General features: G+C 35.4%; 2 protein-coding genes across 7 annotated transcripts in view; both read left to right on the forward strand.

The window, feature by feature from the left end:
• Positions 1-24,462, forward strand: part of Vha100-1 (V-type ATPase subunit a family protein Vha100-1) — a 110,009-nt gene that overhangs the window by 20,908 nt on the left and 64,639 nt on the right. The gene's annotated exons all lie outside the window — the stretch shown is intronic.
• Positions 4,588-19,189, forward strand: LOC141485663 (uncharacterized). The gene is made up of 2 exons (XM_074182828.1): positions 4,588-5,003; positions 5,102-19,189. The coding sequence occupies exons 1-2, from the start codon at positions 4,824-4,826 to the stop codon at positions 5,363-5,365; spliced, it is 444 nt and encodes a 147-aa protein (XP_074038929.1). The 5' UTR covers positions 4,588-4,823; the 3' UTR covers positions 5,366-19,189.

Raw genomic sequence — 24,462 nt, forward strand, 5'->3', positions numbered from 1 at the left:
AAAAATGTGTTGAATAAAGTAGAAGATGTATATCTAAATAACCTTCATCAAGACAACCGACATTTTAGCGATATTTTTCTCAAATTTTTGACGTTAAAAATGTTTATCTCGAGTTACATCGGTTACTGTGATAAATCGGCCTTGGCCTTGCATACACCTTGAATATTGCGACCTTCATGATTTTTTTGGTTGTTTTTTTAGCCGTCGCTGGCAACTCATTATCTTCAACCGTGAGAATGTCAATGTTTAATGCAATTTCGATGTAACTATTTGAACATTATAAATTAAGTACTCGTGAAGATGCTGTATTTAAAGATATCTACAATATTGGCAGTGCTTTCGGGACAGTTGAGAAATGTTTCGGTTGTTTTTTAGCTTGAAATCATTTCCTAAAGTGCCCAAAACAATTTTCAGAGCTCGGTAATTTCGTAAGAATTCTGTAGACAAGAACGAGAGCACTGATAATTCATCCATATCTCCATATCGACTTCTTCAAAATGTGAAAACTCCAAAACCTTTTCATCATTTGAAATTTTACCAAACATGAACATATCGCTCGATTTGATAGTTCGTACTGGAAGCTCTGGCGTAAATTGAATCTATTGAAAACACTTTTCCAACACCAGAACAAAAATACGGTCTCTCGACTCTCGTTTCGCTAACCAAATAGGCGTCCTCAGGAGATTATTATGAGTCATAATGATCTCCTGAGAATAGTGGGAAAGTATTTCCAATAGATATCGCCCAATATCTCAAACTGTACCAAATTCGGTTATTGAACATAATTGAACCAAATTTTTGTAAAAGTCCTGCCCTTTTTTCGAATTTAATAAATAATAAATAATATATATATATATATATATATATATATATATATATATATATATGTTCATGTGTGCTGAAGCCTAAAACTCAAATACAAGGAGGCAACAAAATCATACAATGCTCTAAACATTTTTTTATTTGCGGATTTAAAAAAAAAATGTTAAAAAGTCTTTCGCATCGAATACGATCATTTTTCGGAAAGAACGGTTTTTGGCTTTCTACTTCTCCATCTTTAAATAAAAAAATGTGGGAACTTACCGAAGAAAGGAAGAAAGTCCTAAAGTTCAAAAACTAATCTCTAGAAAAAGTATACTGGGTTCAATTTGAATCCGGATACAGGGTGATCCGAAAAATGAATTTAACGTGATCGAATTTAAAAAAAAATGTTGTATAATAAATTAGTTTTAACCTCATATTGCATTAATAAAATATAAAGTTTCGATGAAAGTATTACATAATTAGAATATTCTCACAAATAAAAATCTATCATTGGACTTCTGGGAGGTCATTGAACTGCCCCATTCCAATCCATTAATTTGGAAACTTTTGACAGGATCCATTCTCTCATAGTTACACTAAAAAATAAAACAGCTATCAAAACTAATTGCTCAATTATTCCATTGGTACTTCCAGAATATTACAGAATGCCTGGTTTCTCTGAATATTTTTTTAGATTTTTCTAGCCTCACACACTCTCTGCGAAACACTTTTCACTCATATAGACTTGGACCGATCGTGTTATAAGAGATAATTTTGAGATTATTTCCCATGCCATCTTCATTACACCGTTTATACAGGGTGGGGCACCGAAAAGGAAACAGATCGAATATCTTCAAAACACACGTGTTCTGAAAAAATGCAAAAATACCTCGATTTTTAATCCAAGGGGGACATCTTCCTATCATAACCTCAACTGCCATACCTCTTCCCTCATCCCTCGGTGACTATCACCCAAATAATTTGAATAGGGAAAGTAGTAAGTGTGACACATCGTTAAAAAGGTAATTTCATAAGGAATTCAGCCATGTCAATTTTAGCTACCTAACTTTCGATTTTGGCGCCTTCTTGCGGATAAAACTGTTCCGTATTCCAAATTTATAATACTTCATTCGTAAGCAAATTCGATGACAATGAAATATGGAGTTTTTCTAGGGGAAAAACAAGATGGCTGCAATTATGGTCCAATTTGATTTAAAATTGATAAGTGGTGGTTTTCAGGGTCGGAAATTATTAATTGTTTTTCAATGCAAAAATTCAAGATGGTGGCTCCAAAATGGCGGACGAAATTTGTAATTATGGTTCGATTTTACCCGACACCGAAAACAAATTCTTCAAAACGCATGTGTTGTGAACATAATGCAAAAACACGTAAATTTTAAGTCCAAGAGGGACAAATCTTTTCGTTACCTCAACTGTCATACTTCTCTCCCCACCCCTTGTTGACTCATAAAATTTGATTAGGAAAAGTACTAAGGGTGACACAGCATTGTAAAGCTATTCCATAAGGAATTCAGACATGTGAGTGTTCGCTACTTAACTTTTCATTTTGGCGCTCTAAGGTAGGAAAAACAACTGTTTCGTTTTTCAATTCACATTTTATTTGAAAGGTAATGTGAATTCACGAAAAAAGAACAACAATTGAAAAAATTACATAATCCAATCATCGCAAACTACTTTATTTCACAGTAGATGTTCAAAGTTTCGCCATGAACTGCCATAAATGAGTATAAGTTATTTCCGAAACGCCGTTTGACGTTTTTGAGCATTTCTGAAGTTATTTGATGACATTCGTACCTTTGGAATAACAATTGACTTACTACGCCTATGTATTGCTATAATAAAACACCTTTTGTTTCAGTGCTTATTTGTGTCAGTTTCTTACCACTAGAACGTCAGGTACATTAACGAGTGAAATAAAAAATGGTTTATTCTATTCAGGATAGGGTAGAAATAATTGAATATTATTTCAAAAATAATGAATGTGCCAACAAAGCCAGTAGAATTTTCAATGAGCAATACCTAAACAAAAACGTACATCGTAACTACGTTTTGGAACTAATTTCGAAATTTCAACAAACGGGATATGTGGCAAATAAAACACGTCAAATTGAAAACCCAGTAAGAATAAAAAATTACCTTTTTAAACGATGTGTCACACTTACTACTTTCCCCATTCAAATTGTTTGGGTGATAGTCACCGAGGGGTGGGGGAAGAGGTATGACAGTTGAGGTTATGATAGGAAGATGTCCCCCTTGGATTACAAATCGACGTGTTATTGCATTTTTTTTCAAAACACATGTGTTTTGTACTCTTGAGATATTTTCGGCAACATTACAATACCGAATTTGGTACATGTTTGTTCTAGCCACGAGGCAAGTCAAAACTCATCATTGTTTTGAAAAATAATTAGTTTCAACCTTGTCAATAAGTTTATGTGACAGTTCATTCTCGATGTTTTATTCGTAACCGTTGAGTTTTCATTTTAGAGCTACATATATTCAGTCGTTTGATACAATCGTTGAATTGAAAGAATTAGTACACTATCATCAACTTATTTTTCTCACTGATTCGGCCGTTACTTGATGAAGATCCATAGTAATTTCATAAACTTCACCTCACGACTTGATCTCCACAAACTTAATTTGAAAAATATATCACGACATGTTTCGCTAACACAGTAGCTTCTTCAATAGTGATTTGAAGTATTCAAATAATATTCTGTATTGTGGAAATCAAATCGTGAGGTGTAGTTTATGACATCAACTTATTTTTAACCTGCTATATACTTGAAGTGTTTCGATGGATATCGAAATTTTGTTGAAAACTCCAATAGATACAATCTTAGGAAAGCCCTTTTCCCACACCAGAACTAATATTGTCTCTCGACATCTCTCATCCTACTGATCCTCCTGATGGTGATAACTTAGTTATCGAAACGCGCCTAGAGAGACAGTGTTTTTGTTCTGGTGTGGGAAAAGTATTTTTTTCAGATCCAAAGTATAATCAAAAATTATATAACAGAGAGAAAATTAAGCGGTACCGCCCGTCGCTGATTGAATAATAATAGTAATAAACTTATTGAATAGTCTTATCCGTTCAGCAATTTCGAATATGTTCTACTGCGATATTTTGACTGACGATTACCTGAGCAAAGTCATTAATTTCTACTCGAGCTTCTACTTTGATCAATAGCTGATATAATGAATAATAAATACTATTTTGAATTTAATGTTTGGAAAAAAGTATTAGGTAGTTCTGCCTAAATTGTAATTCATGAATATTGCTTCGGAAACAGATATTGCTTTTTTATATGTGATGGAATTGGCCGACACTTAATGAAACTCCTTGGTAACGTGTTAAAGTACCACATGAGTTGAAAAGTCTCGGACCTAACAGAAAGATGGCGCTAGTGTTATTGCACTCACCGCTTGTTCAGTTAAGACTAAACTTCAGAAGAAAGCTGTTGAAATTTCATGATATTCTACTCGTTAGTTTGTGAACTATTGTGCTAAGAGTGTCACTACTTTTGTTATTTTCAAAACAATGGATCAAAAACAATTTGATGTTTTTATTTTAAGGGGGATTTACACGCAACGATAAGTTGTAGCAATTTATCGTAACGATCAGATTGTTACAATTTATCGTTGTGTGTAAACAGGAGATTGTAGCGATTTATTGGGATTGGAGTTGGAGTGGATGGTTGAAGCCGACCGGGCATCAATTTCTGGGAATTGTAACAATGTGTTGGAACGTGTCACAGTTTAAAAATCTGTTTAAAATCTGTTTAAAATCTGTTTTTCCGTTAACCAGCTGTCGCACCCCTACGAACGACAACCCTCAGAAGTCGAAACTTGTGCGAGCTAAGGATTAACGAGGTCTTACCTTTTAACGTGTGATTCCTAACACGCTACCATATTATCGCTACGATTTCACTCAGTGTCCAATCTTTGGCTTTTGCACTGTAAGGTTGTTTCATGACATAGTGCTGTAGGTAAACATGGCAGAAAATGCAAGTAAACAAGCACCTCGTGGGTTTTTAATTGAATTTATAGAACTTTATAGAAGTTTTACCTGTCTGTGGCTCGTTAAGAGCAAAGAATATTCCGACAGGAACAAAAAAGGCCTAGCTTATATTGAGCTAGTCAAAAAGTTCAAGGAGTTTTTTAAAAATTCGTTTTTCCGTTAATCAGCCCCCATGCAAACGACAACTCTCAGAAGTTGAGAAACTTGTGCGAGCTAAGGACTAACGAGGTGTTACCTTTTAACGTGTGATTTCTAACACGGTTGCAGAATCATCCCAGCTTCAACCAGATAAATTATTTTGAGAAAAATATCTGGTCGAGGCGGGAATCGAATCCACGGCCTTCCGATCGAGATTCGGGCGCACTACCACCGCGGCCAATTCCGTCTGCAGATAGGAACACTGTCGTAAAAAAAATTAACGCGTTGCGTACGGTTTATAAGAAAGAACTTTTGAAAGTTGAGAGTTCGGAGAAATCGGGGGCTGGTGCGGATGACATCTACAAAACTAGTTTGTGATATTTCGACCGACTTCATTTCTTGAACGACCAGGACTTTACAAGACCAACTAAGTGACATTTGACAAGAAATCGCTACAATTTATCGTAGCGTGTAAACAGTGCTCTATTATTTCGATTTGTTGGAGCGATAAATTGTTCAATTAATTGTTACGATTCATCGTAGCGTGTACAGCCCCCTTTACACTGCTTCTTGATGGAAACATATCGTTCAAGCGAAGCAATGGTTTGAAAAGTGTTATAAGGACTCCGCTCCATCAGAAACAACAATTGAACGCTGGTTTGCTGACTTCAAATGTGATCGTAGAGACACCGATGATGCAGAACGAAATGGGGCAGTAACACCAGAAAACTTAAGAAAATCCACAAAACCGTTTTGAATGATCGAAAAGTGAAGTTGGGTGTTTAAACATAACAAACCGGAATGTTTACGTCGATATGTGACAATGGATGAAACATGGATCCATGAATTCACTTCGGAATCAAATTGATCGTCATCTGAGTGGAGAGCAACTGGTGAACCTCGTCCAAAGCGCCCGAAAGCACAACAATAGGCTGGAAAGGTTATGGCCTATATATTTTGGGATGTGAGTGATGTAATATTCATCGGCTTTTGTGAGAAGGGAAATACCATCAACAGTGAATAGTATATAGCGTTATTGAAACATTTGAAGGTCGAAATTGCAAAGAAATGACCGCATATGGCAAAGAAAATAATTTGTTTCATGAAGAACGTACCGTATCACGAGTCAATCAAAACGATGGCAAAACTACATGAATTGAACTTCGAATTGTTCCCACATCCACCGTATTCGCCAGATTTGGCGCCCAGCGACTACTGACTGTTCGCAGACCTCAAAAAATGCTCAACGGTAAGACATTTCGCTCGAATAAAGAGGTTATTGCAGAAACTGAAGCCTATTTTGAGGCAAAAGATAACTAGTTCTTCAAAAGTGGTATTGAAATGTTAGAATAGCGCTGGAATGATTGTGTGGGTTTTGAGGCTATAACGTTGATGAATGAAGCCATTTCTTTTTTAGGCCCAGGACTTTTCAGCCCACTCTTCACTAAACACTTTACGAAACTACAACTTGTGTTGCACTATACAATAGCTTTCTAAGGCATAAATATACTACTTATATCTACTTAGTGCTTTGTATAAATTAATAATTCGAATTATATGATTTTTTTCCTACTTAATGATTAATAATTTTAACTGCGTTTGAGCATAAACTCATTGCCAATTTATAGGAAATATCCTGTTAACTAGTTTAGTGACCCAATAATTCAATGTTGGTTGGTGAGTAATTCACTCAAAAACTAAATTTCTTGTAAAATTGAAACGATAATAATCGTATAAGTTTTTTGGGAGGTATGTTTATGAAAATTCGTTGTTATAGAGTCCTGAAGAAGAATTTAATTGAATTCGAAACGGTGGCAAGAAAATATTTGGTTTTTTCATTGGTCCTGTTACCCAACCAACCTTTCTTCTTCAGGAAATATACTTAATTCAATTCCAATTGGTCATCCAGTAAATGTTCCTTATTCTCGAATCTATGGGTTTCCAAGCATTTCAAAAAATTCAGTTTCGAACCTTTCACTTTTCTATATTTAAAACGTAATAGTCGTGAATGAACTCATTTCCCTCTGCCAGAAGATGGTTTGGAAATGTGGAATTGGTATTCACATTCAAGAAACTAGTCCAACGCTCTTTCATTCTTTGGGAAAAGGTTATCCCCGTTTGGCCAATAAAAACCATAAATGTACTTGTACTCTCTTGATCTGTCCGACACAAAAGTTTTGGCTTCATTGTTTTTACTTGTCATGCACTGATTTGAACCTTTGGTGTAGTAATGAATATTATTGGAGTTTTTTCCCAACGCCAAACCGTTATTTTAACACCTCGACACGTGTTTCGATCCCCAAGTGATCATCTTCAAGATGAAGATTAAACTAAATATACTTACAATGTTATCCTCATTTATATCATAGACAACTCTTCTAGGTACCTGCAACTTAAGTGTCTTAAATCAATTTCGCCTTATCTATTAGTCTTTAATTGATTTCATAATGTGTCCTTATGTGATAGTAATTAATAATTAAACTATTATTTCAACAAGTTATATAGTTTATTATTAGGTAGTGGTCCTTTGTATCTTTATTCATGATATTATTATGTCTACTTATTTCTACACTCTCATAGACATCTAGATGCCTGTTATTGTTAACTGGTCCAACTAATCTCAATGAACTGAAGTCTATGGAATGGTTTTGTTTCAAAAAATGATGAGCGCCTGCTGATTTTTCTGGTCTTCCATATTTTAGGTGTGTTAAGTGTTCCTTATATCTTATTTTAATAGATCTTTTTGTCTGTCCATAATATTTGGCATCGCAGTCCTTACATTTAATTTCCGAATTCTCGCACTGAGCCGCGCTCAGTGTGATCTCAGGTATAGCCCCACTTCATATAGAAGTCGGGGTCAGATACCATGAGTGGAGAATGCATGGAGAAAGGAAGATCGAAGACAGAATGAAAGGAATAGAGGAGGTACTTCCTTGGATGCAAGGGATGTAGCTGGAGGAGACGCAGGACGAGGGAATGACTGAAGTATATGTGGACGCTGGAGCGAGAATGGGTATAGGTTGGGCGTATGTAAGGAATGAGAGCGAGTGGGTTCTAGGGAACGAGATGATCCCCGAACAGAAGAGCGTGAGAGGGTGGTCAGCATATGGAGTATGAATGAAAAAGTGAGAATCGTCAGTTACTCCGCCATAGCGGTGGAAAGAATGAAAGCAGTACGAGTGAGGAACAAAAGAGTGGCGAGAATCCAGAGAATGATTGAAGAGAGGAGTGAGAGGGGAGCACGGGCTGAAATAGTATGGCGCAAAGGACATCAAAGTGATAACATCGGAAACAAAAAGGCGCATGAAGAGGCCACTAAAGGTATTGGTAAAGACCGTGTTACCTGGGAGGTAAGAAGAATGAGTGATAAGAATGAAGAGAGAAAAAGGATGAAAGAGCGAATCAAGGAAGAATGGCAGAATAACGGAATGACAGGGAGACTGCTATACAGATATTGTAGAGTAGTCAGGTATGAAGCACTGAATCTGACGAGAAAGGCTACTGTTCACAGGGCACGGCAACTTTTCGGGTTACCTGGCTAGATTCAACCTGGGACTGGAAGTACCTTGATCATGTGGGTGGGGGGAGCCTGAAACGGCAGATCATGTGCTTGAGAGATGCATGCGTGGAGACAAGGTTGGTTGGAGAGAATGGATAGAAAGACTGAAACTAGAAAGGGGTAGTATGCAACTGAGAGATAGAAATGGGAGAAATAGTGAGTGGATACACATCGCAAATGAATGGGCGGAGAGCGTGGTGCGAGATGAATGGGACAGATGAAAAGCAGGCTGTCAGCTTACTGTCACGGTTAGCTTACGGACATACCGGAGACAGCAGAATATTTATACTCAGTTTATTGTAATTCTAATGCAATGTAACGTAAATGTAATAGTTTTTTTTTTGTTTAATAAAGTTGTATCTTCTACCCCGTTGATTTGAAGAGGGATTTCCTTGGCAGTAGTGAGCTGGATAGAGGAAATATGCCCAGTTGGAAGGCTTTCGAGCCAGGACAACGGAGGGCGACGGCATTATTCATGTCCATAATATTTGGCATCGCAGTCCTTACATTTAATTTCCGAATTCTCGATTTTGTCTTTTGGATTTCCTAAATAGCTCTGTAGTGTATGACTTGTTTAAAATCCACCTTGATACCTATTTCCTTGAAAATGTTTCCAAGGTTCTTCGTGTATTACACGAAGACACTTAAGACGCAGATACCTAGAAGAGGTATCTATGGTATAAATAAGGATAATATTGTAAGTATATTTAGTTTATTCTCCCTCTTGAAGATGATCACTTGGTGATCGAAACACGTGTCGAGGTGTTCAAATAACGGTTTGATGTTGGGAAAGTACGCCAGTAATATTTATTGTTTTTAATTCATTTGCTAATGAAATATCTACTTTGTAACCGTTATTGACAGAAAATTGTTTCTCTGAAAATTACTTTCCGAAAATGGAATATGTAATGGTCTGTGATACCTACTGTTGAATGCTGCTACTTTATGTTGATAGAGATGTGTTGAGGAATTAAAAATGACACTAGTCTTATAAGATGGTTTGTGGAAATTTTAAAATCTCACATTATACTTGGAATCGTTTTTTTTTTGCATTCAATGTGCGAATAATTTGGGGATGTTTAGCATCAATGTCGCCATGTTCAAATCATTTGACCTTGGAAAAAAAGTCGTTGCTAGTGTATTGGACATATTTATATTTATCGATCCAGTCGTTGAATGCTGATAACCTCAAGCCAAAAATAGTATCTCTACAAATTGTCAACACTGTGACTTCATAACTCACCAGTTCATGAGTATTTTAAAAGTTAATATTACGACAACTATCGCTTGGAAGCGGAAGTATTGATAAAATTTCATTGAGGACTAAATTCGGGTTTGTAAACCTCCATTTATACTTTATGAATATGACTCTGATGCCATATTATAGTTTTCTTTTTTTTTTTTCGAGAAGAAAGCCAAGATTTTCGATTTCCATGTTGAATGTTGAAGACAGGCTGAGCAAATTTTTTTCAAACAAACAATAAGATAAGTTTTAATTTTTCTGATGAAGATGAGCACTTGGTGAACGAAACACGTGTCGAGGTGTTGAAATAACGGTTTGGTTCCAAACAGTACATCACAAGTAAAACAATAAGTTCCTCCCATAATTGTCAATGGTGGTCCCAAGAAATATGAATGTCAGGATCAGTATCTCTGGTTTTCGATGATATTTTTATATTAAAACCGGAAAATCTATGGTATCAGCTTGATGGACGACACCAATGCATCAGTCAAATTTTTCAAGACAAAGTTATAAAAAAATTTGGCAGTACATATTATTATCCATCCGTATCGCTTCAGTTGACACCTTTGGATATTTTTTAATGGGCTTATTTTAATAAAAAAATTAATACTTGGAAAAAATACTCTTAGAAATTGCTGCACAAGGGTAAAATGTCAAATTTACTCTAATAAATGATTAAAAATTATACTTTCATCACTTCGGACTTCCATTGTCTAATATAAAATAAATTGATTTGAAATCCCTGAAAAAAAATCGAAAAGATTAACCGAAAATAACAATTTTATTTAACAAAAAAACTGAAATTACAAAGAAATAAAATACAAGCAACCACCAAAAAAAATATAATATATATGAAAAATAAAAATTAAAAGATTCCAAACCAAGTTACGTCACGACGTTTCGATTGTTAGTATCCGCACAATCGTCTTCGGTGATAACTGGTGATGAAATACACCACGAAACATTGTCAACTACTTTCAAACAAACGTTAAAAATTATACATTTTACATTGAATATTCTGATTTATTTTAACTTATTGTTTTTAGCCGATAATTCTAATATAAAAACTGACACTCCAAGTAATAACAGACATTCCGAACTTTCGTTTCAAAATAAACATTTATAAAAAATAAAAAAACCATCAGTTTCATCCTAGTTTAACAAAATTCGACTTACGCTCATAAAATTTGCCAAGCTTTCATTTAGACAGATGATTCAGAACTTTTAAAAAACTCTACTTTGCTTTAAACTTTAAATGATTAAAAACGAGTTTAATGAAGGTTCATAACAGGCAAAAGTCTCGTGGTCATTTTAGCGTTCCTATCGATGGCACATCAATAGAGCAAGTGAGTAATCTTGAAGAAGCAGAAGTTCAACAGCCCTGAATTGGAGTAACAAATATTTATAGTGCTAGATCCTTTTTTGTTCAATTTACAATTTGAAATTCAATATGTTGTAGACCACATTTATATTTGAAATATTTTTAATAATTCAAAATCTCGAAAAACTGTCTCTTTCAACAAATATCATTCCTGAGGTCGTTCAATTTTGTTTGTCCATGAAGAATCAAGTTTTTTATTTTCGATTGAATGGTCTAATCACCGGACCTGAAAGAGTAGTATTAATCGGTGTAAGCCACCCGGAAAGGCCAAGGTTTTATCGGAATTTACCGCCAATCATCAATTGAACGTTTAATAATGGTCGTCACAAGTAATGGATTGTTTGGATACTTTATTGCTTGGACACGAACATGTGACACAATAATGAGGCTTCATTATTAGTTATGCGTTATTTATAATGGAAGAAAATCGATTCATTATCAGAGTTTGTTATGTAAATATACATGCCGTTTTTAAGCTGATTCCAATTTTGCTATCTCGGAAACGATAACATCTACAAGGTCGGGTAAATTGGACAAAGGTTTCCTATTTTGGGGAACTAGAATAATTTCTTTTGAGATCGTTTTTTTAACTAGAATTGCCGAATTTCGTTTTTTTTGGCTCTTTCGCCTCCATTTCGAATGATATTAAAAAGGCAGAGAAACTTACAATACTGTTTGATTTCGTCATCAACTTTATTTTTGAAGTGATAACTTCTTATGGGAGGGTAAACCGCTTCGTTACCTAACGCGTAACGACGCCAGTTTGTCTGGCTTCCCTTTCTCTCACGCATACTTCAGCGGAGGCAGGCTCATCCTCTTCGTCGGACAGACGATCAGTATTCAGTGTGCGTTAGCCATGTAATGTTGACAGTATTATAAAAATCTAACCAGCAAGCACGTAATATGCTTTTATTAGATGAACCGTGGCTTAAAAATTATATTGATTTTGTATATGTGCATTATTAGTATCATCATTCAATCCTATAACAATTGGCTTATGGTAGCTATAATATACAGTGCATTTCTTTGATGTCCCCCCCTTTTTGGAACGGGTCAACTCAAAAAAATTGAAATTTGGGGTAATGAAATTACTGCATGAATACTTTATTTTGAAGTGAAATTGACAGATGAAATTTTCAAAATGGCGACTGGGTGCCATCTGGGAAAAAAATTGAATGGAAATTAGGGTCTTGTGACACATCTTTTTGAAGCTCCTGACAAATGCTTCACAATCCTAGAATATAATGTCAATATCTTCAACTACTACAAAATGGCGGAACTTTTAATAATTGCCTGAATACATTGACATTTAACTACATAATATGAGGTAATAAGCTTGAGGTCAGTTCAGAAAATGCTCGAAATGGTTGCCTTAAACTTCTTGACATATGAACAGCCTATCCGATATTTCACGTCGAACATTTTCGAACACAATAACGTCAATATCTCTACAAATATTTATTATTCTACGCCATATATACAATATTGAAGCAGGTTCAGTTTCGTACACCTTTTGCTTCAAATAGCCCCATAAAAAAAGACCAAAGGTGTCAAATCTGGGGAGCGGGCTGGCCATTCTGTAGGACCTCGAGGGCCAATTCAACGACCAGGAAAAGTAGTATCCAAATAGTTTCTTACTTGTATTGAGTAATGTGGTGGTCCTCCATCTTGTTGGAATACAATATCCATATCGAATTCATTAGGATTCGCTTCGACGATTTCAGTGATGAGAGTGTCAACAGTAGTTTCCATCATATTCAAATACAGTTCCCCTGTTAAATTTTGATCAATAAATAGAGGTCCTACAATATGGTTTCCCAAAATTCCTGCCCAAACGTTAATTTTTTCTGGATATTGGGTATGTGTTTCCCGGAAAACGTGAGGGTTGTGTCACTCCAATAACGGCAATTTTGTCTGTGAACATTGCCGTTTAAAAAAAATGTACATTCGTCCACACAGTAGAAGGAGACACCTCACAAACATTCGCGACGGAATAAGTAGACTGTTCAGGATTTACTACCATCTCACCAATTATTTGCACTTGATGTTCTTCCGGAATGGACGGATGTCCTGGGGGCTTTTTGTAGTGTACACTACCGGTCGTTGTGAATTTGGATACAAGTTTCCTCAAATAGTTTTCACAGATAGGACGATTCGGAAAACGTTCATTGAAATCTATTCGATCTCGTGAAAGTTACGCGTCACACCGTAAATAAAAATCGCTTCAACTTTTTCTTCCAATGGACGAGAATTGACCATTTTAGAGATTGATGAGGTACTAAATGACAATATTCTTACTGAACAATGATGTTCATTGTCGTATTGACATTTTTTGTCGTTTTTATTAACAAAAAATTACTTAACAAACCTTATCGGGTTGTTGGAATTGCCATATGGCAGATAAAAAATGTTTCTAGAAATATCGATATTAATGTATTTGTCTTCAGGAAATTGTTAAATGTTCCGCCATTTTGTAGTAGGTGAAGGAAGATATTGACTTTATACTCCAGGGTTGTGAAGTATTCGTCAGGAGTTTCAGATAGCGCCCAGTCGCCATCTTCAAAGTTTCTGTCAATTTCACTTCAAAATGAAGTATTCATACATTAATTTCATTATCCCAAATTTCAATTTTTTTATCTGATCCGTTCAAAAAATTAAAGAGGGGACATTAAAGGCATGAACTGTATGCATGTATACATAAAATTAAAGTAATGACCTAAACTTTTCTCAAGATGAATAATTTCAATATTGAATAGTTCAACCTAGATTAGTTTAAGTTATCACTTCTGTCGGGCGTCCCGAGACGCACACTTTTTTTTTTTTTAATACGGACCTCTAGTTTTTTCGCATCGATTTTTTTAGTCACTGTAATAACAAATTCAGCTATGTATTCAAAGCCAAAACTCGGTAGAGCATGTTTTTTCATTGTTGGCGTCAAATTTGCAACGTTATGCACTGCCCAAAACCCAGGGATTAAGCAAGGGGGAGTAGGTTCTCTCACCCCCTCGTATATTCCACACAGCGTAGCGCTCAATAGACCCCGCTCTCTACCCTAGTTAATTTTAATAATTGAAAGAATACACTCAAATTAGAAAAATGCTAATGAACCAGAACCAAAGTTACCCAAATGAAAACAAAAACAACCATTTTAGTTTAATTGAACAATTGGTAATACAAATATTTCCCCAGGTACTACCTGGGGAATTAGATCTGGTGATCGGGCAGGCCATCTTGGTTGATGTCAATATTGGATAGAGAACCATAAATTCAAGTTGTTTTTGATGAGAAATGACTAATACGGGATATACCTTCAATAAATGTTATCAGAAAATATCTAGGATGCAGCTTATCAGGTTATAAATTGTGAAAACTCTTACTTCATTTCAAAGCCGTTGGAAATAAATTCTATATCGGAGATATTTTACGCAACGTCTGAAATTGATGATGGATTTGAGGGATTCCTGATAATTCAAAAATAGTTTATCTTCTTTCAACGGTGGAGTGTCCTATGTCAGACCACGTTGATCTGCATTCAAATGAATTACCTATAACCTGAAGTACTTATTTCTTCAACTCAACTTTTTATTGAAACATTTTTCAAAATAGACTTTTTCTGAATAGACTAGTGTGTTAAGTCGGAAGAATATTGAGCATCAATTTATCTGTTTAAAAAAAGCTGATTGTTTTTCATTTGGAATAAATATTTCCTAATTGTTACTGAAATAAAATATCCTCAATTTTTATAAGCACACTAATACACCAAAATTAATCCTTTGATGGAATGTAATATTGCCTCTTGTTTTTTTTTTATGATCATAATCACGAAAAGTGAACAATTCCATTGTTTTTTTTACTTCCCTAACTAGTGAAGTTATGAAAATAATATCTGGTACTTATTTTCTTTGTTCTTGAAAAAAAGTTCCTATATATTTTTAGAATTATCGGTGTTAGGGGATAGTTCTATTTCAGAATTAACTTCGACGAGAATATTTTTTGCATTTCAATTATATATTCAATATGTTTTTCAATTCTAACCAACCACATAAGTTGACGCCAACAAAGTAATTTTTTTCAAAATCTTTCGAAACAGTTTCGCATTTTCACTAACGAGCTATACTACTTAAAAAAACGTTAATATTTTTAATAAACGTTTTAAATTTTAGAATTTTTTTCAAAACTTTTTCGACTTCTATAATATTTTTAGTTGTAGAAGTGATGAATCTATACCGGTTACAAAAAAACGATTCCTCTACATTCGATTGAAGTGAGGTATTTGAATGTTTCAAGTCTAATTTCCTCTAATAAATTGATGGATGTAGCCGTTACTACGTGGTAGGAGGTCATCATGAAAAATGAGAAATAAAACTTTGTTTTTTTAGCACTTTTCTTTGTAACTAATGATCCGTTTATTGTGATTGTTTGAAAATGTCCTTATAGAACGAAACTGCAGTAACACGTACAAATAAAAGCGGTAAAAAAACATAACAAGTTTTTTTTTTCTCATTTTTCCTAATTTCTTCTTATCGCGGGTATAATAAACGTTATCTATTCTGTCGTGAAGTGATTCTGCAAATTATTATTTTCCATTAACGTTTTACTTTCGATGTCTATACTATATAAATATTTACATTCCGCGAAATTGGTATGATTGCTGAGTCAACAGAGGAATATGCGATAGCGGTATCAACTCTTTCTGAATGTGTAGTACTACTGAAAGTTGTCACTTGTAATTACTACTAAGTGACTCGAAATATGAAAGTTAATAATTCATAGTATTGAAAATCATGGACTAGTTGTTCTTAAAATAATGCTGTTGAACTTTCCTGACTCTTAAAGAATAAATAAATGTTTGAATAATTTGGGAAAAAATTATGTAAACTGTTTGTATTTTAATAATCGCTTTCATTTTCGTTTCATCCCAAAGACGCAATCCTACTTCATTTTAGTAAAGTTAATATTTTGATAATAAATATTTACTGTAATATCTAGACAAGAAAGTGCATACTCGTTGGCTTGAAAGTGGTGCCATTTTACAGGTACCAAGTATAAAATATACATAAATATCGTTGAGGTATAACAGCTGTTTTTATATAATATATATTTGTCATATTGAAAAAAATTAATTAAAATTATAATGATTGAATATGGTGAAAATTCCATTGAGACAACTAACAGACAACCATAGAAATTGCTTTGAAAAGGACTTCAAAAAAATGCGTGGGTCTATTCGACGCTCCACCGAAACCCGCAAGAGTTTATTGTGGCTCACAACTATTCACACTCAACCAAATAAACCTAGCTTATTAACGAAGCCGATTAGTTTGTATGGTGAGTGGTCTTTCAGGTTAGATGGTAAGAGTACGGCTCTGCCGAACTCTAAAAACCTTATTCGGTCCCCAGCGGGGCAGGCACAAAGTATGTGCTCTGCATCAGTTTCCAAACAGAGCCAACACACACACACACTCTTCCGACAGTTGGAATCTCTGCATATGATCATTCAAATAACAGTGACCTGTAAGAAGGACTGTTAGATATCGTAGTTTATCCCCACTGTAGTCCAGCAACTGTTTGGTATCAAGCTTCGAAGGGTGAATAAACGCCTTGGATTGAGCCAATCCTGAAAGATTCTGCCAGAAGTCAATGAATCTTTTTGCCATCCAGCCTAAAGCAATGCCAATGACAGGTTCTGGTCCGATGAAGCTGCTTACAGCACCCTGCTTTGCAAGGGAGTCAGCAGCCTCATTGCCTTTCAGGCCAGTTTGGCCAGGAATCCAGACCAGAGACAATTTGTTGAGTCTTCCTATCGAGGAGAGTCGTTTTTGGCAGTTTGCTACCAATTTAGACGTTACTTGGTAGGAGCCAAGAGCTTCCAACGCCGCTTTTCTGTCCGAGAATATTTTTACTGGCTTGTGTATGAGGTTGGATTCTTCCAATCTCTCCGCACACAATTTAATAGCGTAAATTTCCGCTTGAAATACAGTCGCATAGCTTCCTAGGCAGGTTGATATCTGTGTCCTGAGTCTGCGACTAAAAACACCTTTACCAGAACCGGAAGGTGTTTTTGATCCATTTGTGAACCAACAACTATCTGCTCTTAATATTTCCTTCTCCCGGAGGATCCAGTCCTCTCCACAGTACTTTATAAGGCAGTTTGTAGTTGATAGTTGGAGGCATACAGTCAGAGGTCATTTCCAGAATGCTGTGACTTCCAGTGTCAACCAACAGTCTGTGGCACTCTGCATTAAACTGATTTGTGCAATTGGTAATGTGCACAAGTCTATATGCAGTCCATCTAGATTCTCTCTCCAGAAAATGTGGAGAGGAGGTAGATCTAGAAGGATCTCCATGGCCGCTGTCGGTGTGGGACTGATGGCACCACTGATGGCCAGACAAGCCTGTCTCTTTAAGCCAGAGAGCTTAGCCTGGGACGTTTATAGTACACTACAATGTTGTTTGTTCACGTACCCATTCATCCAGAAATGAGATTCATCGCTGCAGATGATTTTTCGAAGAGTCACTTGCCAACTGCTCTAGAGCCCATTCAGCGAACACAAGTCGTTTACCTTCAGTTCCTGGGTCAGTTTTTTACGGGTGCAGGTCCAAGTCATGACGCAAAATTCGCCAAGTTATGGTATGCGAAAAATCGAGTTCTTGTGTTGGTCGATCGTTTACTGAACCAGTGGACTCAAATTTATCTACCATTTTGCGAATAGTCCTCTCGGTAGGACAATTATGGTGACCGTAAAATGGCGAAGCGCGCGGTACATTGTCGGAACAGAACACACATTTTGATAGAAAATTTTTATTATTTGCATGTGTTGTTGTCCGTGGTTATTTGTCAAAACAGACTGAATAAATGACAAATAATTTGACAGATGTAGCTTTAACAATATGGCCGTTATCAATTATCAAAGTTTGGAAGTTCCTCTTGGAAGACCCTATCAAAGCGATATATTGTAAAACATACAGTGTCCGTCTAAAGTCCCCCATTATTAATTTTTGAACCACCTGGTATATGGCAACGAAAACATAGGAAACGAGAAACCACTTTTTAATGAAAAAATTACAGTTCATACTTTTGATATGGCGTCTGAGCGCCATCTTAATTCAATTTTTTTATAGACTACCCCTTATTCGATTTTCTACATCCTTTAATACTTTACTCCCATATTCAACAGCTTTCAAAAAACTTTGTTTGAAAAGTGACATTTTCGTCATTTTGAACCCAACAAAACACAAGGATATTGCTCTCAAAAATAAATAAGTTGGTTAAAAAAAATTGTTTGTGGAATAAAAATACTTTCATTCAACCCCATCAATTATTTTATCAAGTGTTCGAAATGGACCCTTCCTATATCTTGACAATAAACTGCCCTGTTATAGCTTCTCTCATATTAATAAGAGTCTGTTCATCTATTCTTATTCTGCGGTTCCAAATCTTCGATTGTTTGGCATTCAGTGGCGTCAATTTTTGACCTCATTTATATCCAAAGGAAAAACTCTAGAGGTGTGAGACCCTGGAAATCTTGAACATCATTCTGCTGAAATATGATTTCACAAATTTTCAACGTTTCTTGATTGTCCAATTCAATTTGTCTTATACGAGGTTCAAACTCAGTTTCTCTGAGGGTTTCTTTGGTTAAAATCTGTCCAACAACGTGATCTCCCAAAATGTCAGCCCATCCATATACTTTTTCTGGAAACTAGATCTGTATCTCTCTAAAAATGTGCGGAATATTGTCGCTTTAGTATTGTACACCTTATTTGTTGACTTTTTCATTACTCTTGACCACAAATTCAACCCTCTTGTCTGGATCATCCTCCGAGAGAGCATGCAGCATTCTCATTTTGTAGGGATGTTGACTGGGTCGGAATGATTACCATTTCAGCAACAATTTGTATTTTTTTCTGAATGAGAGGGTCTTCCTAATCTTGAAGCATGTTCGGGATAGGATTTTCTGGAAATCTATCAATCAAAATTGAATATTCAAGAAGCATCATATATCAAAATTAAATATTTTTCTATAGAAAAGTTGTTTTTTTTTTTAAATTTAAACCTTTGAAATTTCGTTGAGCTATACCATATAATTAAAAAAATATTAGGGGGAACTTTTAACTTTTATTGATGAGGTTTTTATGTACTTTTTCTATGGTATATATGACGTCAGTTAGAATGGCATAAAAAGTAAATAGTTACCGAACGTCGGTAGTATCTTTGTATGGCATGGACGGCGTGGGAGGTTTTATATCAACTAGTAAATTTATCAGACCCGGTTTAGCTGTTCGGATTGTTTTCATATAGACTATATCTGAAACCTCTATACCTTAATTACATATTATTTATATTTACATATGTATCTACTGTCAAAATATTAACTCGTAACGTAACGTTATTAACGTAACAGTATTACGTTCTTCAAATGTCCAATGAAGTGTTTTTAAATACGTGTTTTAATTGTTCTCATGATTTTGAAATAAGACGGTTGTAACTTAAAATGCATCTGACTTTTATCAATATCGTGTGACCTTATGTTTTGCTCAAGGGTTCCACAATGCTGCTTGAGGTGACTTGATTTCTCATCGTTAAATCTACATATCTGGACTAATATTCTCAATCGCGTGATTTACTACGATTTTCTTAATGGTTTCATTGCTATGCCAGTTTTTTGCTATGAAAATGTGTTTTTAAACTTTGACACTCTCTAACGGAATGCTTTCGAAAACCCTATCTTTCAACTAATCCAAAATGCACTGTTATATATATGCAAATCAAAACTTGTTATTTCGTTTATCGGTGAGCTTACTTTGTTTTAACTAAAATTGAGTGCTTTCACGAACATTGTCTTGGGACACAATAAGCCTGCTAATATTGTAAATAAAAATCATCAACTGAAATGTACGGAGGGTATAGAAGGAATTGGAATTGTAATATTTTCGACCATGAATTAGCAGAGGGTTAGGTATATTGCCTTGAAATCCCCTGTGTATATTGTTACCTTGGCTTTTATGTAAATTTTGAAATGATTCAGTTTCAAAAATGATTTTGCCCTGTTAAATTTTAATTTCTGTCAATCAGCACAGTGACCGTCACAAAACACATCCTGGTCGGTTGAAAACAAAAAAAGATTGCAGTGACAGTAAACAAGTAGAATGTCTTTCTTATAAAACCCAGGAGTTAGGAACATATTGTTCATCAGATCCAATTTTTGTATATCTTGGTCTAATTCTGTGGCTAAGTTTGTACAAATTTTACGAAATCCATAATTCTACAACTAATACGGCACATGGAAATATAAATTTGCTTGCTGAATAATATACATCCCATGTAACTACTAGGGTTAACTACTATCCACTGTTCTCATTGTGCAGAATATAAAAAAACGAATCCTGAAACAGCTATAAAAAAGTGTTTTCATTCCATTCTGGCCTACGAAGGCCAGAAATGTTGATGAGCTGTTTTGCTGTCAGCGATTCTTTGTTTCTCTTTCACATTGTTGAATTTCCATGCATTTCCCCACTTTTTGGATTCATTAACTGACCCAAAAAATAAATAATTGCTTCAAGATTTTTTGGGTTTCTCCAAAAAAGTTATCAATTATTCGATAACCATTCTGTGAAGCCATAATGTCTCTGGAACCCTTTTTTTTAATTTCTGCAAGACTACTAAATATCAACAAACAAATAAGTTCATGTTTAAAATATTTAGAGGAATATACAGGGCGTTCCAAAGAAAACTTTACCCTCCCTGTAAGTCAGAAACGGACGTGTAATCGGAAATTTCAAAGAACACGTCAACTTTTATTTCTAGGGGGATTAATTCTGATATGGAAATCATACCTGAACTTCACCCTCCTGCGGTCAGCAACTAACACCCGATTTTTTCAATGGCATGGGGGATCAACTGATACATCATTTGAAAGGTTTTTTTCCCTCTATTATACCGTCTGTCGCAGGTCTTCTGTTTAATGTATTGATGGCTCACGTTGTGGTCTGGATGATTCGTATTATAAATTCTTGCAGCAGCTTTAGCACATTCATTATTTCAACAATAGGTTGCAACAATTTCTATTCTTTCTTCAGTAGAATAAAACATGTTGGAACACAGTGAACAAGGATGATTGAATAAGAATTCGTGAAGAAGTGGCAATGGCCACTTTTTGTTCTGCGACAACTAGATTCAACAAAAACTATCAGTGCAGAAAAAATTAACAGTGCCGTCCATTTTAAAACTTTTATTACTAATTGAATGAATTCTACAAATCTAGAAGACCTGCGACAGAGAATTGTTCGGGAATGCCGATTTCTGACTCCGGAAATCTTCAATAATGTAAGGAAAGCTTCCGAAAGTAGACTGTATTATGGCATGGAACTAGATGGAGGTCATTTTGAACGTTTCGTCCGTTAATTGTGTTGCCATTGATATTACTTTTGTTGATTTCCTCAATAAAATGAGCGACAGCGAATTTTCTGTTTTTTCTTAAACGAAACTTTTAACATTTAATTTCTCGGTATCGAATGAACCACTTTCGAAAAAAAATACAGAGGTAATAGAGGGACAAAAGGCCTTCCAAATGATGTATCACTCGATCCCTCATGCCATTGAAAAAATTTGGGGGGTAGTTGCTGACCAATAGAGGGTCAAGTTTCGGTTATGATTTCCATATCAGAATTAGTCCCCCTAGAAATGAAAATTGACATGTTTTTTGAAATTTTCGATTACCTACACGTCCGGTTCTGACTTACAGATCAAGTTTTCGTTGGAACACCCTATATGTAGGTATTTCATCGTAACTATCATTATTCAATCAATTCAAGTTTGAAATACCTTCATTATTATTATTATATCTATTTCGAATATTTCTCTTGGCTCATTTCCAAGGCACTAGCGTAAATACTCAGTTGCTGAATTGACTAATCAAATTTTTTGCTTTAAAATTATTCCGAAAAATTGCTCAATTCCTCTCACGTGAAGTGTTGAACATCAAAAACACTGATTTATCTAGTAGGTGCTTCATATTTTATGGCCTGGTCTATGGTGTTTATTGGATTTGGCATCATACAGAAACGTTCCTATTTTTACATGGCTTGAAAATGTGTGATATTAAAAACGCCAGACGTAGCCTGTCGCGCGTAGGTCAAGTTTACATCACTTGAACCAACTTCAAAAACTTTTACGTGGTCATGTTGGTATGTCAGTTATTGCAGGTTCACGATGAGCTAGCTAGAATTTGATTTATTTGCTTATACCTCGAAGGTAAAATTGAAATATTCATGAGCTTTCCAATGTGTGCAATAAAAATAAAAAAGATCATAAATTGTTTTTTTAAACTAAATTTGACGTATTTTGGAAATCATATACGAGTAATTGCAGCGATTTTGAATAACATTCGACCCAGCAAATTCTAAATGGATACTGAAGATGAAACTTGAAATTTATAGTTGAAGCAGTGCATCCATCAGTTAGAAAACAAAGGATAAAATCATGCAAAACGATGTTTTTAGCGCTACTGAACTTTACATTCGAGGTCTTTTGAAAAAATAAGGTGAATATTCAAATTTTGCAGGTTACGTACATTCGATTAGACATTTTGTTATGTTGGTACACTCGTCTCGAGCATATGTTCACAGTTTCAGCTGTTTAGCATGTTTGGTTTGTTGGTGATAGGCATAAGAATTAGGAGTGTTTCGCACGTTCGGCGATTTTCTTTCATCGAAGAAAAAAGGAATCAAAGAATTTGCGTAAAATTTTTTGTGAAAAGTGGAAGAAAGTGCTCTAAAACACTTGAAATGTTGACAGTGGCATACGGTGATTGTACTCTGAGTCAGAAAATGATTACAAGTGGAACAAGCTTCTCGTAGAAGGTCGAAAAGATGTGAATGACGCCGCTCGCCCTGGACGCCCCAACACATCAACAATCGATGAAAATGTTGAGAAAGTGAAGAAAATTGTTATGGAGAATCGTAGAATCACTATTAGAGAAGTTGCTGGAGATGTCGGCATATCGGTTGCTTCATGCCATGCAGTTTAAAAAAAATTGGGCATAAAGCATGTGGCAGCGAAGTTTGTTCCAAAATTACTGAATTTTTGAGAAAAAAAACGTCGCATGAGCATCGCTCAGGAATTGCTGAACGACGTCAATGGCGATTCCTATTGATTTTAAAAGTGTCATACTTGGTGACGTATTTTGGGTATATTGTTATGACATCGAAACCAAATTCCTCTCGTTCCAAAAGAAGAGCCTAGGAGTGTCAGGACCAAAAAAGCACGCCAAGTTCGATTAAATTTCAAGGTTTTGCTCACTGTTTTTTTCTATTACTGTGGCGTAGTGCATCAGGAGTTCTTGCCACATGGTCGTACGGTCAATAAGAAGTATTATATTGAAGTTATGGAAAAACAATTCATGGCTTTTGCATCACGATAATGCATCTGCTCACTCGTCATTGTTTGTTGACGTTTTGATTTTTTGGCCAAAAACAATACCGTAATCATGCCTTAGCCACCGTATTCACCAGATTTGGCCCCCTGCGACTTTTTCCTATTCCCAAGATTGAAGAGAACCAAAAAGTGCATATCAGAACTGCTTCGAGGAAGGGAAAAAACGCTGGCACAAATTTATTATATCTGAGGTGAACTACTCTGAAAGAGACAAAATAGAAAATGATGATTCAATAAATATTTTATGAGAAATTCACCTTATTTTTTGAACAGACCTCGTATTATTGAAAACACTTTCCCAAAATTACGGTCTCTTGACACGCGTTTCGCTAACCAAGTAAGCGTCCTCAGGAGATTATTATAACTCAGGAACGAAACGAAATTGGGCAAACCAACGTAGAAATCATTTAGTGGTATGCTGAAAAGAGGCAAACATTCAAGTTTGGAAGAAAATAACAGCATCAATGTGTAGAGTACAAAATTCTCTATCGATCAGTATATACCACGACACAGTAGATACTACTGGCCTGATCGAATTGTTCTTTTAAATAATTTGATTTACAGCTAGTCTCCAAGTATGCCCACTCAGTTTGTGAAGTTTTTTTCCATATACGAGAAATTGGGAAAATTCAGATATGCGGTTGGTTACCTCGGTCACAGGCAGATGGGGCTATGACAAACATGTTGTTTGTCGTTCGCTTCAGTCTAGTTCGAGGAATGATACTCTGAAAAAATTCGATTTTCAATTATCGTAAATCATCGACTTTATGTTGATGATAGACACATTGCACTGACGAGTGGCCAAACAGCCCGACACCGGTCTGCAAGTGTGTTCCAATAATTGAAAATAGATTGC

This window comes from Leptinotarsa decemlineata, unplaced genomic scaffold (assembly GCF_025532065.1).
Source record: "Leptinotarsa decemlineata unplaced genomic scaffold, Ldec_3_MD MMD2_tig00026330_RagTag_RagTag, whole genome shotgun sequence".
NCBI lineage: Eukaryota > Metazoa > Arthropoda > Insecta > Coleoptera > Chrysomelidae > Leptinotarsa > Leptinotarsa decemlineata.